Source organism: Sylvia atricapilla, chromosome 5 (genome assembly GCF_009819655.1).
Source record: "Sylvia atricapilla isolate bSylAtr1 chromosome 5, bSylAtr1.pri, whole genome shotgun sequence".
Classification (NCBI taxonomy): Eukaryota; Metazoa; Chordata; class Aves; order Passeriformes; family Sylviidae; genus Sylvia; species Sylvia atricapilla.
In genome coordinates, this window is record NC_089144.1 from 16,385,662 (window position 1) to 16,399,056 (window position 13,395).

Consider the following 13,395-nt stretch of genomic DNA (forward strand, 5'->3'; position numbering starts at 1 on the left):
GTAGATTACCTTAAGGGGGTGTTATTGCCAATAGTGGGTACATTAAATAGCATATAAAACTGTGGAGCTAATAATGTCACTTAACATAGTTTTGGTGTGGTCACTCTGGAACAATATATTCAGTACTATTTTACTCAGCCTAGGAAATGTACTGAAAAGCTCTAGAAAACAAGGATAAGTAACAAATGACGCAGTGAGACATGCAGAGTGACAGTAAAAGAGCTAAATATATTTAGTCTAGACAAGAGTAAACCCAGGGAGACGTGATCACAGACCATAAATAATTTCAAGGCAACAAAATGAGAGGAAGGGATTTTTCAGTCTCAAGAGAAGTTAGAACAGCAAGTAATGGATTGAAGCTAATGAAGGAAAAGTTTAAGGAAGGCACTAGGGAACAGCTCAGGACACCCAAAGCAATCAGGAAGACAGACACAGGAGGAGGGAAATATCAGTGCAGACAGTCACATGAGTGGGCAGTACAGACAGTAATGGCCAAGAGGAGCATGACTTGATTGTTCAAGCAGAATTTAACAGCCTTATCCCGTGAGTGGAGTTTTCAAAACCACTTGTAGGCACTGAATTTATATACAAGGTTCCAAATAAACCAACTCAAGTACTACAAAATCAGCAGAAAATGCTTTTAACCTCCTTTTTGATACTTCCATGACAAGTCTACACTTCTATGGTTCCTCTGAAAAGCCCATATTTAGTTTCCATGCAGTGTCACATGTTGGCTCTGAATCAACTTGTGCCATCCTGGTGTAGCCCTAGTCTGGTAGAATCACCCACCTATAAACAGCCTTAACAACAGCCCCACTCAGCCTGGAGTTATCTGCAAATTTGCTGAGGATACACTTGATCCCTTCATCTATGTAATTTATGATGATATTGCATAACACTGGTCCAAATACGGACACCTGGAGGACACCACTTTGTCACTGATGCCCATCAGGTTTATAAACCATTGTGCTCTGGATGTTACCATCCAACCAGTTTCTTATTCATCTAACAGCCCACCCATCAAATTCACATCTCTCCAGTTTAGAGAGAATGGCACTGGGGGGCACCTATCAAAGGCTTTACAGAATTCCAGATTAATGACATCCATAGCCCTTGGTGAAGCTGTGCTGGCTGAACCTAATCATCTCCCTGCTCTCCATGTGCCTCAGCAGAACACGTGGTCTAGTGGGAATTCCTCCCCTCTGCCAGCACAACACTCCAGTCTGTGAGACCAGGTTACACACTGAACCACTGGAGTGACCTGGATTAAAAGGAACCCTGTGGGATGGAGCTATTTTTAACCCAAATCATTTAATTGATTGAGTGTATAATTATGCCAGCACAGCTGAGCTGCTCCAGGCAGCACAAACCCTAGGAAAAGCAGGGTGGGGGAAGTGAGCTCTGATAGTAAAAAAAACATAACTTGAAACTAATTAAAATAAAGGTAGCTTCATTTATTTTTGTTTTATAAGAAAACTCCTGTCTTGCCTTACCCATACAGCACTCAGCTCAATATCCACCTGACCTGACAGCACAGGTTTGTGGACAATACGCAGAGAGGTGAAGGAGAATGTGAAGCTGAGGTGCTCCTTTCTCATGCAGGTTCTGTTGGATCTTCCATGTTCACTCACCCTGTGAAAGCTGAGCACATTTCATGGTGCTTGCAACATCCACGTTGTGCAAAGACTGATTATTAAATGATCACATTAATTATCCTCATTGATGCCAAAACACCAGTTATGCTCAGTATATATGTAAAGCAACAATGTCCATTCCCTACTCTGTTTTCCAATTTGCACCAATTATTTCTGACAAGGAGATATGAGAAGCATTCCCATGGAAGAAGGTTAATCTCAAAGAACTGCAGGAATATAACTAAGGAAAAATGAGCCGTAGATGTATAATCATTCAAATGAAGCAATAGAGTTTAAAGCAGTTTAATTCAACATCTTAATTAAGGAATCTGCTTGGAAGAAAAGAATATAAACTGAAAATGAGCCAGTAAACTGGCACCAAGTTATACTATTGAATAAAAAGGGTAAAAGATAGACAGTGCCAGCAAAGCTATGCTAACAAATGCCCCAGGGCAACTATTCTAAAATCCTGAAGCCTTACAAACAATTCATTTCTGAGCCCAAAAACTGGTGTCTCAAAATCAGGGCACCTTTCAGACCCAGTCTGAAAACAGTCACCAGATATTATCTGTACTCCAAATCACACTTATATTTCTGCAAGGGCTTACTCACGTTCCCTGATTAGGACTGGAGTTAGAGACTAAACTGGTTTTCAGTTTAGTGCTTTGCATAAGACACCTGATGTAAACCCACATATGTACACTGTGTGTGAGCTGGCTCCCACTGCAGCCAATATTGCTCAGACACTAAATGACAGAGCATTACAGAGGGTTCTCTCATCAGGTTAGAGATTAAGGGGTAGGAGAGAAAGACAGCAGATCTTTCTGTACTAAAATGAGTGAGAGCACAGTCAATCTCTCCCTGACATGCAGAGACACAGGGTACCACCAGCACCTCATTCCCATGATACTGGGATTGTGGATGAGAAGGATGCAACAGAGGTTCATACCAGCCTGCACCAGTGCAAACCCCCAGTACTATGGTTCGTGCTGTTATATACTAATGTTTCTAATATTTCACATTTCAGAGCTTTCCATACTGATACACAGTGCTTTGTGCCCACTCTCTCCTAGGTGCAAACCACCACCATGTGCATCTCTGTGAGTCTCAGTGGCTTTGTTGTGCTGGGCTGCTTGTTTGCACCCAAGGTGCACATCATCCTTTTCCAGCCCCAGAAGAACGTGGTCACTCACAGACTCCACCTCAACAGGTTCAGCGTCAGTGGGACCGGGACCACTTACTCCCAGTGTAAGTAACAAGGCTGACACCTTGCTGTGGGGTCGGGGTGAGTTCCTATGAAGACAAGGTGGGCTGAACTATTTAACCCTGTGAAAGCACCATTTCTGTTGTGTCCGGAGAGGGAACCTCATCCCTCTCACATAGGAGTCAGCTCAGAGCTTGCTCTGAAGCTCACTGAAGTCAGCAGAAAGTTTTTTGGCGGGCACTGACTGCAGCCTGCTGCACACACCAAGCAGAGCCTGGGTCCCACTGTCACTCTGGCAGTGTGACAGGAGCAGATTGCCTTGGAGTATTCCTGTCAGAGCAGCAAGCTGACAGGATCTGGGCCACAGCGCAGCGTGCTCTCAATGGCTCATCACCTGCATTATAAGGAAAGGCTCCAAGTCTGCAGAAAATGCATCCAAGGGATGCCATAAACTGCATCTGTATGCAGACCATGATCAATAGCCTTTGTCAGTGCCACAGCCTGGAGAAGCAATCAGTGTTCTGTTGCAAGGACAACTCATTTGCTCTGATTCCCTTCTTTCCTTCATCTTCACTCTCTTCATCACAAGCAGGTTCACAGCTGTGATTTTGTTTTGAGGCTGTCACTCCTTTTCTGGGTGAGCTGCTCAGAGAGTTTTATGGATTACAGAAAAAAATAGGTCACTTGTATATTTGTTTGGGGTTTTTTTCTGTCTAGCTTAACTTACTTAACTCATCAAATATGGGAGAACACAGCACCCCATTCACAGAACTCTCTGGACAACATGTCCACCCTGGAAATCTAATAGAAAAAGAGGAAAGGGAGGAACACAGAACAAGGCTTTTCCAGCAAGTTCACAAAAACCTAGCCTGAGGTTTTTGAGTGTCACTTAAGTTTCAAAATTGTTGCAAAACTTTAGTCCTTCAGATTTCAGACAGAGAGTGGAAGTAACTGGGCACCCTGCTGTGCATCACATGAGCAGGGATTAGGAAGTGAAGGGATCCCAGCCATCCCTGGCTCTCCCATCCCAAAACACATCTGCAAGAATACCCAGGGCCCCTAACAAGAGATCAGCCATGTGACTTTATAAGTCCCCAGTGTCATCAGTCAGGACTGCATCCTGTCCTGACACCAGAGAGCAAACACTCCTTGCTGTTTTGGAAAATTTAATGAAATGGCACTGTGTGCCTGAAGTGCTGAACACTCCTAAAAGACCAATCCCAAAAACTCTTAGAAGTGTGGTCCCTTGGTGAAATGGCAAGTCCCATGAGATTCTTTTCATGTATTATCAATTTTGTGTAAGTGGTCTTTCCAAGTTTTTTAATGCCCTCATGCTATGGAATGAGCTTAGTCTCAAATAATTTTGATTCATAAATACTTTGTACTGGATTCTGGATTGCATTTTGGAATTTGGTATTTTTATTTTAATGGCTGGATAACACATATGTGTGTAAGCCTGCATGCAGCTGAGAAACATCCTCAGTGCACATCTTCATACTAAAACCTGCATTTTCAGGCTTGCAAACAGCTTGAGGACATTAAGAAAAGCATCAAAATCCAGACTTACAATCTCTTACAACTTCATTGTTTCAAAAGGTTGTTGCAGTTATTTACTTTTACTGCTTACACCTAATTGAATCAGGGCTGCTCACCTTGTTGGGCTTTTAATGGAAACCATGGAAAGACACAGAAGTAGGGCTAAAAGGTCCATCACACTCAAAGGAAACAGCCCTACAGTTTCCATCTAGGACAATTATTTGGGAAAATAACACTGTCTATCACAGTGACAATATTTTCAAGATGAAAAATCTGCCCTTATTCCCTCCCATTAATTTGTAAATTATTTTAAATAAATTTCCATTATTTTTCTTAACTGACTAGTCATTTATAAAACTCCAAAAAGGTTGCCATCCAAATTGGTTCTAATCTTTGTCTAAAATATTCCACTTATCACTCCTGGGGCTGTCAGCTTGTTTTTATTTTGGTCTCGATGGCATTTTCATCATTCAGAAACTTCTTAATATCAAACTCATCAGAATTCGCTTTAGGGCATTCTAGTAACTTTGAAAAGATAGTTTTTTATACATTATCAGAGCTCTAGAGGTCAGTATTTTTACTATCTCCACGGATTTCCATCTCCATTGTATCTCAGGGCTGACACCACTTCTTCATTCCTTTGATCATGAATGCCATGAGCATAGTGGCTCTTGAACAGCAAGTGACACACAGACAGTGTTTAACACAGCTTCCTGAGCCATGAAAACTGGTCAAACACTGAGAAAAGGTGACACTCATGATGCTTTTGGGTAGTCTAAGTGTAAGTGTCTAGCTTTGATCATTTTGATAGCTGAAGTCTGGACTAAAAAAAGAATATAGATTTAAGCCAAATAGAGGCAGGGTAAAAGTGTGCGTAGGTATACAACATGTTTTGAAATGCACATATTTGTACACATAGTTTTGGTTGTGAAAGTTCCCGTTTGGCAGCATGCTGCATAAATTCTGCTGGCCCAGCAGTGTCTCCCCAGCTGGGATGTTCCCCTGTTTTCCTCTTTCATGGACTTTAGCACCCACAAAACTTCATGGAGAACTCACCTTCCTGAATTCATAAGCACTTTTATAATTCAGACTAAGCTTTTACACAGTCATTTATCCAAGTAACATCCACAGGAGATCTGCACAAAGAGCTGAGCTCCTCCATGTTACCTGCACAGGGGTCAGGAGAAGTGAACCTACTGTTCAGAGCCACACTGACAATTTTTTTTCCCTCTGGATTGATTTTCCCAGGCCTGGCTCCAAATATATATATGTATCTGCAAACATATAGCCCTGACATAACTGAGATTAACTCACAGTTGTCCAGCTGTGAGCATGAGTAGAGGAGACAATGCTCTCAGGCACATGGTGGGATTCTTGGGGCTCCCCTGTGCACAGCCAGGAACTGGACTCAATGACCCTTGTGGGTCCCTTTCAAGACAGGAATTCTATGACTTTATGATTCTAAGTGGCACACTGACAGCAAATTCAGATCTGCCTGTTCTTGGCTGCGCAGGCAAAGCTGCAAGGTCACCGTGGCAGTGCTGGCCTCTTGCATTGTACCTCTGGTTCTTTCCCTTGGATTATCTAAGCAAAATGAGGGACAGCCAGGAAGAGGGAGATCAAAAGCATGAACCTGAGCCAAATCACAACTTCTGCTGATGTCACACTTTTATCCTTGGTCTCAACACAAAATGAAGGTGAAGTGTCTCTTGCATATCCAGCAGTATTCCAGGCAACCCTTTGGCGGCTGCCATAGGACACGGAGTGTAGCTCAGAACCCTGCAGGGCCAGTGATTAACACTGTTGAGGTCTGTAATAAAAAGCAAGGTCTTTTGTTCTGTCTCAGGAGAGCTGGATGCTCGGTGTGAACACTTTGCTCCACCCAGCAGAGTTAATAACTGCATCCCAGCACTAGAAGAGAGGTGCATGCTGTGCAGGAAGCCTGGAAACTTAAAAGGCAAGGCCACTCATTTCTCGCCTACCACCATATATTTCTATCCAATTTTGATATCCTCCTGACCCAGTTACCATAGTATTTGAGCTATTCATGCTTGTCAGTGTGTTGGACTTCAAAAAAAAAAGCCTGAAGCTAAAAAAATTCTGGTTAAGTGACTGATGTTCATGGAAACAAAATGTTTTTGCCTGTAGCCATACTGCAGTAGAACAAGGATTTGAATCAGGTTTCCTGAGCAGAACTGATTTTTCTATTCCCTAACAAGAAGTAGAAAAAAAAAAAAAAAAAACAAACCACAATAAAAAATTAGGTCATTGTGCTGCCACGTTATACTCAGTTAAAAACAGAAGACAAAACCAGAATACAAAATGCAAATTAATTTTTACAAATCACAGACATGATGCCCTGTGATCTTTTACATACAACTGTTACTCCACACCTATGGCTCATGACACACATCCATGTTGTGAAAGATCAAATTCCATCGACCTAATCCAGAAGAGGGGCTTGTTCTTGGGTCTCCTGTTTCAGGAAAATATCCTGCTTTCTGAGTAGTAGGTTAGTTCAGTAGATGCCTCTAGATTTCTTTTGTTAAAGCAATTCTGTTTTCCATGAAATATTTATTCAGTCAAGGAAAGAATGAAAAATACCAGCTGATTTGAAGAAAGAATAATTTTTTCTAAAAACTATACTGAGCATCTGTACAGAACCAGTATGCAACTGAGAGTGCAGCCAGCACCAGATGTGGAAGATTGAGCATGCCCTTGTCAGCTGCATAAATTGCTTTTTACACTGGATGATTGAGTTTACTAAGTCATTGCTTGCCGTGTGTTTTCTTTGATGAAGGCGTCACATTTCTCTGGGTCACTTTTACCATTAACCTAATGTATCTTTCAAAAAGCAGCTTCATGGCGCCCTGAGCAGAGATGTCACAGAGTATCTGAAAACACATTCCCGATGGCCAATGGATAATTTTAACAAAGACGGACAAGACAGTTTGCTTTTAAATTCAAATCCACAAGACTTAAAGAGAATAGGGTAATATATTCTCCACTTAAGATAAAAATGCATTTGGAAGCAGATTGCTATTTCAGTTGTCACCTAATACCCCTGAAGCAGTGAAAAACTGATGTATAAAATGTTATACCAGGTAAACAAGTTTATCAGAATCTGGTCCTTACCTCTGGATGCATGCTGAATCCTGATCCAGAGCTCCTAAAAGTGAAGTGTATTATAGGCAGAAATTATTCCAGGATTAGGTGAGACATAATCTTGCTTTTAAATTCAGTTATTAAAAAATTTCTTCACCCAATATGTTCTTATAATTCCTATTTTTATTAATTAAAAGGTGATTGACACAAAATTCTAATATGGTAGATTATCTCCCGGATTTAAAACTACATATATTTTCTTGACTAATGTCCGCTTCAATTATGTGAAAGCTCAAAGGATCAGACCTTAGCATTTCTTGCCAATAAAACACAAAAAATCCAAAGGTTTTTTCTAGTGAGCTATTTTAGCACCATTATAGCCGTATTAATTCACACTACCATGCAAAGTGCTATGAAGTGAGACCCAGTGGCACAGAATCAATTAAAAAAAAAAAAAAAAAAAGTAATTTATTCCGATGCTTCTGGGAGAAGTGTAATCGCCCTCTGTGCTCCCAGTGGGGTGCAAAGTGAAATCAGGTTTCTTCAGAAGATGCTTCAGCCTGAGGTCTGAGTTGCCATGTAGAGGTGCAAGCAGCACCTCCCTCAGCTCTGCTGCTGACACAGGCAGAGGCTTTTCATTAAGCACCTTGGTTAAATGGGGTGAGATGGTCCAGACCAACACAAATTCTAATCCTGTGTGTTGCCCCTTTTTTGCTGTCCTGAAGTCAGTTGATTTTCCCCTCTCTTTCTCTTCCAGCATCTGCCAGTATGTACGTGCCAACCGTGTGCAATGGGAGGGAAGTTCTGGACTCCACCACTTCGTCTCTGTGATTGTGGCTCGTGGTTCAGTTCTTGAGTTTTTAGACTGTTAGGCGAAATTTTGCACATGTTGTGCACTCCAGAGAACACCAGAAAACAAAAGACGTCCAAGCAAAATTAGTACCTTTTTTTAGAAACAGTGTAATAAATTATTTTTGAGGATTGTACAGTATATAGTGACGTTCTGGAACTTTTTAGACTGATTTTAGCCCTTCTGTTGTTAACGGTTGTAAGGGACGTGTAAATAACCATGGTTCACAATGTGCATAGTCCTGCAGTAAGGGAGTGATTGTTGCAAGCACAGTTGCAATGTTAGGTGACTTCTTTCCTACGGATTTTTTTTGTAGCTCCTTGTTGTAATTAACTTAGACTGCATTTCTATGTTGTATATTACAGTTACCTTACGTGTAACAGATTGGTTTTCTCAGCACAACACAGCAGTATTAATGTAAAGGCACCAGTAATAAAAAGATAAAAGTTTTTCAGCATGGTTTCATTTTTGTTTCTTACTCTCTCAAGGTCATTACATTTTTCTAGAGAGGAGGTTAGGTAAAAAGGATAAAAAATCTGGAGTGTGTGTACACAGGTATTTGTGTGTTGGTTGGTGCTGTGTTATAAAAACCCTATCACAATACATTTGCTTATGGTTAATGCTTTTTCAAGGTCACATAGAAATTTCCTCTTCCTAAAAAAAAACTCCAACATCATTAAAGCATCTCAATTTCTCCTTCTGTTATTAAAATATAGGGTAATTTTCAAACATGAAAATGTCTAATTTCCTATTAATGAGATAGCAAACATTTTTTTACTCCTGGTTCACTCATTTGGCACAACTAAATTCTGTCATGCATACAATGGGTTGGTAGCATATAAAAACAAAAAGAATTTAGATTAGATTGGAAGAAAATCTGTCAGAAAACTAGCTAAGACCATTTAATATCTCCAGCCCAAACAAAGCTGGTTCAACTTGTCTGCATCAACAGTGCTGTAAAAGGTAATTGGAGCACCACAGAGACCAGAATGTCAAAAAAGAGAAATGCAGGAGACATTTACATGTCTCTGGGGTGACCTTTGTGTTCCAACCAAATGCTTCAAGACACACATACCACCTACTTAGACAATTGCAAAATACCTTAAAAGTCTAGCTTTTGAAACTGCACTCTTAGAGCTGCCCTCACTCTATTGAAACAATCTGAAATCCTCTCTTCTGCCAGGTCCAAAAAGTCATTAAGGAAACAAACACACCTTTGATTAATGTGCCTGAGCATATTTACCTAAGGGCTTGTTCCCATTGATCTCATTCCAGCTGAGGTCAATAGCAAAATTCTCATCGACTTCAAAGGCAACACTAGTGAGGCTTGAAAGTCAGACACTACAGGTACATAGTGTGGGATGTACATGTTCTCTGGAGCCCAATTCTCCTGCACTTGCAGATGTTTTCACACATTTCTGGAAAGCTGCAAGTCCTTTAGGGCTGAACCGGCAAAAGGAAGCAGCTGTCATTTGGAATGCAAAAATTAAAGATGCAGGTTCTTAAAATTCCTACTCATAGATTGTTGGGAAAGATGGGACAGGAAGGGCTTATGGATATGACTGTCTGGTAAGAAATACTGGAGATATAAAATCTGTGAGTGAAACAGAAATGAAAATCAACTCTGAGATGTAGGCATGGCAGGCAGGAAGACGGTGATTAACTGGAGATAGGTTGAAGGACAGAAAACAAAAGGACCCAAGAATGCAGCCCGGTCTCCACCCTGCCAAGGCATCAAGGAAAAAATAGACAAGAAGAGTAGTCTTTAGAGTTTAGAATATAGGATGATATGGTAATTTAGCAGTTCTTATAGGTTGCATGCAAAGTTTGTAGGTTTTGTATCTTGCGCTGGTTGGTCACTGTAAATTAGAATATTCAACACAAAAGGAGATATAATGTGTTGGAACAAGGTCATTGCTCCTCTTTTCCCCTCTCTCTTGCCCGCTTCTCTCCCTCTGCCTCTTCTACCTCCCTCTCTCCTACAGCCCTGACCCCGGCACTCTTCTTACCTCTCTTACCCCTCGTAGCTTTTTTACCTCCCTCACCTCATACCCCCTGTCTCTCTCCCTCTCTCTTTGGGGCTTCCCTTCAGCCGAGGCTGGTGGCTGAAAGCAGCCCTCTTTACCCATGAGCCTTGCAATAAAACCATGTTTCTAGAATATCTCAGGTCTGCAGAGTTCCTTGTCCCTGCCGTCCATGGATGCCTCTACAATAGATGGATGCTTGTATTTTCTAAACATCCCCATGTCCACCAGCAAAGACCTCTTGATGTCAACACCTCCATGACAGAGGCAGCCATTTAAGCCTCTTCATCGTGGATCTGTCCAGAACAGGAATCCCTGTGACTTTCCCCAGAATAGCCATAGATCAGCCCACCCTACACGCAGAGCTCTGCATTCAGATCCTTCATCTCCAAACCTCTGCCATGCCTGATGTTTCAGGCTTGTTTCCCACCTTGATGCACGGCACAGGGTCAAGTTTTGACAGGCTGGGAGCCTTCCTTTTCAAATCAAGACCTCTTAAAGCACTTCACGTTGGGCAGCTACATTCATTTGATTTTGGTATGCTCTTTTGTGGTCTAAGAGGCTGATCACAGTGTGACAAAAGGTTAGACTATCTGACCATAATTCTGACGTCTCATCTTTATGGAGCTCTTAAAAATGCCTAGGCTGATGACAGTTTCTTCTCAATTTTTATGGAAAGTCACAATCAGAGTCAAATGTACCTCATCTAACACTCACTGTGTACAAGGACAAAGTAAACAGCTACCTCTGAGATGGTCAACCCCTCTCCCTTTGTACTCAGTGGAAGGAAGTACACATAATTCCCCTCGCTTATCTCGGGCAGACACTTCAGGCAGGGAGGAAACTCTCCAAATAAAGGCGAGCACAGCTTGCTCAGATCACAGAGTTTGCACTAAAAATTAAGGCATTGTGTCAGATGAATTCCAGCCCCAGAATCTAAATTGACTTTACTGAAGCTAATTTATAGCAGGTGAGGATCTCACTGTGCTGGAGTTTTCATTCATTTTGATAGCACTATTGAGAAAATGACCCAGTGTCTGTGTCTGAACACCTGCGGTGAATACTTAGTTGCTTTGGAAGCCACTTTCATGTGGGGTTTCCATACAAAAAAAACCCAATAACGAAAACATACAGAGCTCTGGATTTCCATCCCCACTGAATGTTCCTGACATTCTTGTACTTTATTTGGCTTTGTCTTGAAAGCCTTTCACTATTTTCCATTGGATGTCCACAGATGCAGATTGCTTGGTACTGCCTGATGAAGTAATCCAGTTTCAAAACACAGCAGGACAGAAAAGGAAAATGACAAAGCAGAGGCTTTCCACACCATACTGGCATGAAAACCTTTAAAGAAAGGGAATTTTAATTTCTTTTTCTTTGCTGTTGTCTCACATCAATATTTTAGTTTCTCTATTTTTAACAGTTTATAGTTTTTGGACCCATTTATGTAAAACTTGTGTTTAGAGTACAAACCTTTTCTAGTCTATTGCTCCCATCATATTTAAAAATTTGAGCAATTCACCTCAAAGCAGAGGGGGTCCTGTCACAGCTCCTTCCAAGCACCCTGACTGTGAGCCTTGAGAGTCACCACACCAGTCTGAGCCCTGCACACTCAGGACTAAAACGCTGAAATCAGAGGAAATGCTGTGGATGAGAGCAAGGCTTAACCCGGCATCTACAATGCCTAACTGGAGGCTGAAGAAAACTTTAGGTTTTTATTCAGAAGTCCCAAGTTCCAAATATTTCAGCTCTCTGATAAAAATCACAACTGCAGAAAGGTTTGTGAAAAACTGATCACTTTTTTTATTTATTAGCAGAGTAGTAAAATAAGACTCAAAAAGTTTACTGCAGGCCAATCAAATAAAGTTTGTGAGTTTTTTGTCTTTGTTCATGGGTTTGGGTGTGTTTTTTGGTGGCTTGGTTTTTCTAGAAGAGTTGTTTGGTTTTTAAATGTTTAATGAATTTTGAAAGCAAGGCCAAAATTTACTGTAGAAAACCAAAATATTTTATTTTTTCTTCAAGTGATTGCTTTTCCTTAATTAATTGAACACAGCTGGTTTCACTCATAGCCAAACAAATTTAAAAATGAGCTGCCTTTTCAAATTTAAAAATCAAAAGCTATTTAAAATATATTATGTCCTCCCAGTATGGAAAAAATTCCAGAAATCAGGAAAAAGATGTCCAAAATATCCTGACCACATCCAGAAATTTCATCTCTGTCTAAGGAGATTTCCACTGCGATCTTTCACCCTGTTACTACAATTAGAGTAAGGAGACCAAAACAAACCCTTAACTCATCACCAAATACAGTCTGATGTCCATGGTGCCATTGCCTACTCATTAATGCCTGCAGTCTGCAAGACAAAGGGCAGGAGCTGTTTATCCAGAGCCACCTCAAAGCTTCTCAACAACACAAACACAGGCAAAACTGAGCTTTATTGCTGCAATAAGAAAAGGCCAGGACCAGGCTGGGCTGGTTTTGCAAGAGGAAGAGGATGGGGTAGCAAATACACACCACAAAACCCTCCTGTGGCTTTTAGGTGCTGTTACAGCAGCATCCTCACAGAACACAGACCTTAGAGAATTCCTCCTGATGAGCTCCTACTCTACAGATCCAGAGGAACAACCAAACTACAATGGCAGCCTATGATCAGCTCTATTCTTGTGTGTCTCTCCTTCCTGCTGCATGACTTCAGAGTGGCACACCCAGCCAGGGGACTGGGGGTGTCACTGTGCATGTCACGCTGCATATTCTAGGATGAGCCTGACTTCCTTTTATTTCTCTTCTTCTCCCCTTACATCTTATCAAAGCAGCAAAGTTCAGAAGTCTTCAACAAGAAATAAAAACAAGGGATTCAGTGAATGTAGCACACAAGGGGAAAGACTAAGAGAGAACACCACCAAAGACAAGCAGAACTTCACTAGAGTCCTCTTGAGGTTCTCACTGAGAAGAGAAGGCTCTGGGGACATGTCATTGCAGTCTTCTTGTACCTAAGGGGGAGCTTCTAAAAAAGTTACTTTTTATATGGGCAGATAGTAATA

At 41.3% G+C, this 13,395-nt stretch overlaps 1 protein-coding gene across 3 annotated transcripts in view; it reads left to right on the forward strand.

The window, feature by feature from the left end:
- GRM3 (glutamate metabotropic receptor 3) overlaps positions 1-8,783 on the forward strand; it is a 101,479-nt gene extending 92,696 nt beyond the window's left edge. For all 3 annotated transcript variants that reach the window (XM_066318772.1, XM_066318770.1, XM_066318771.1), the window contains 2 exons: positions 2,708-2,882; positions 8,237-8,783. In XM_066318772.1, coding sequence (XP_066174869.1) covers positions 2,708-2,882; positions 8,237-8,310 — 249 coding nt within the window. In that variant the 3' untranslated portion in view covers positions 8,311-8,783. The remainder of the gene's footprint in view (positions 1-2,707; positions 2,883-8,236) is intronic.
- Positions 8,784-13,395: the final 4,612 nt, after the last annotated feature.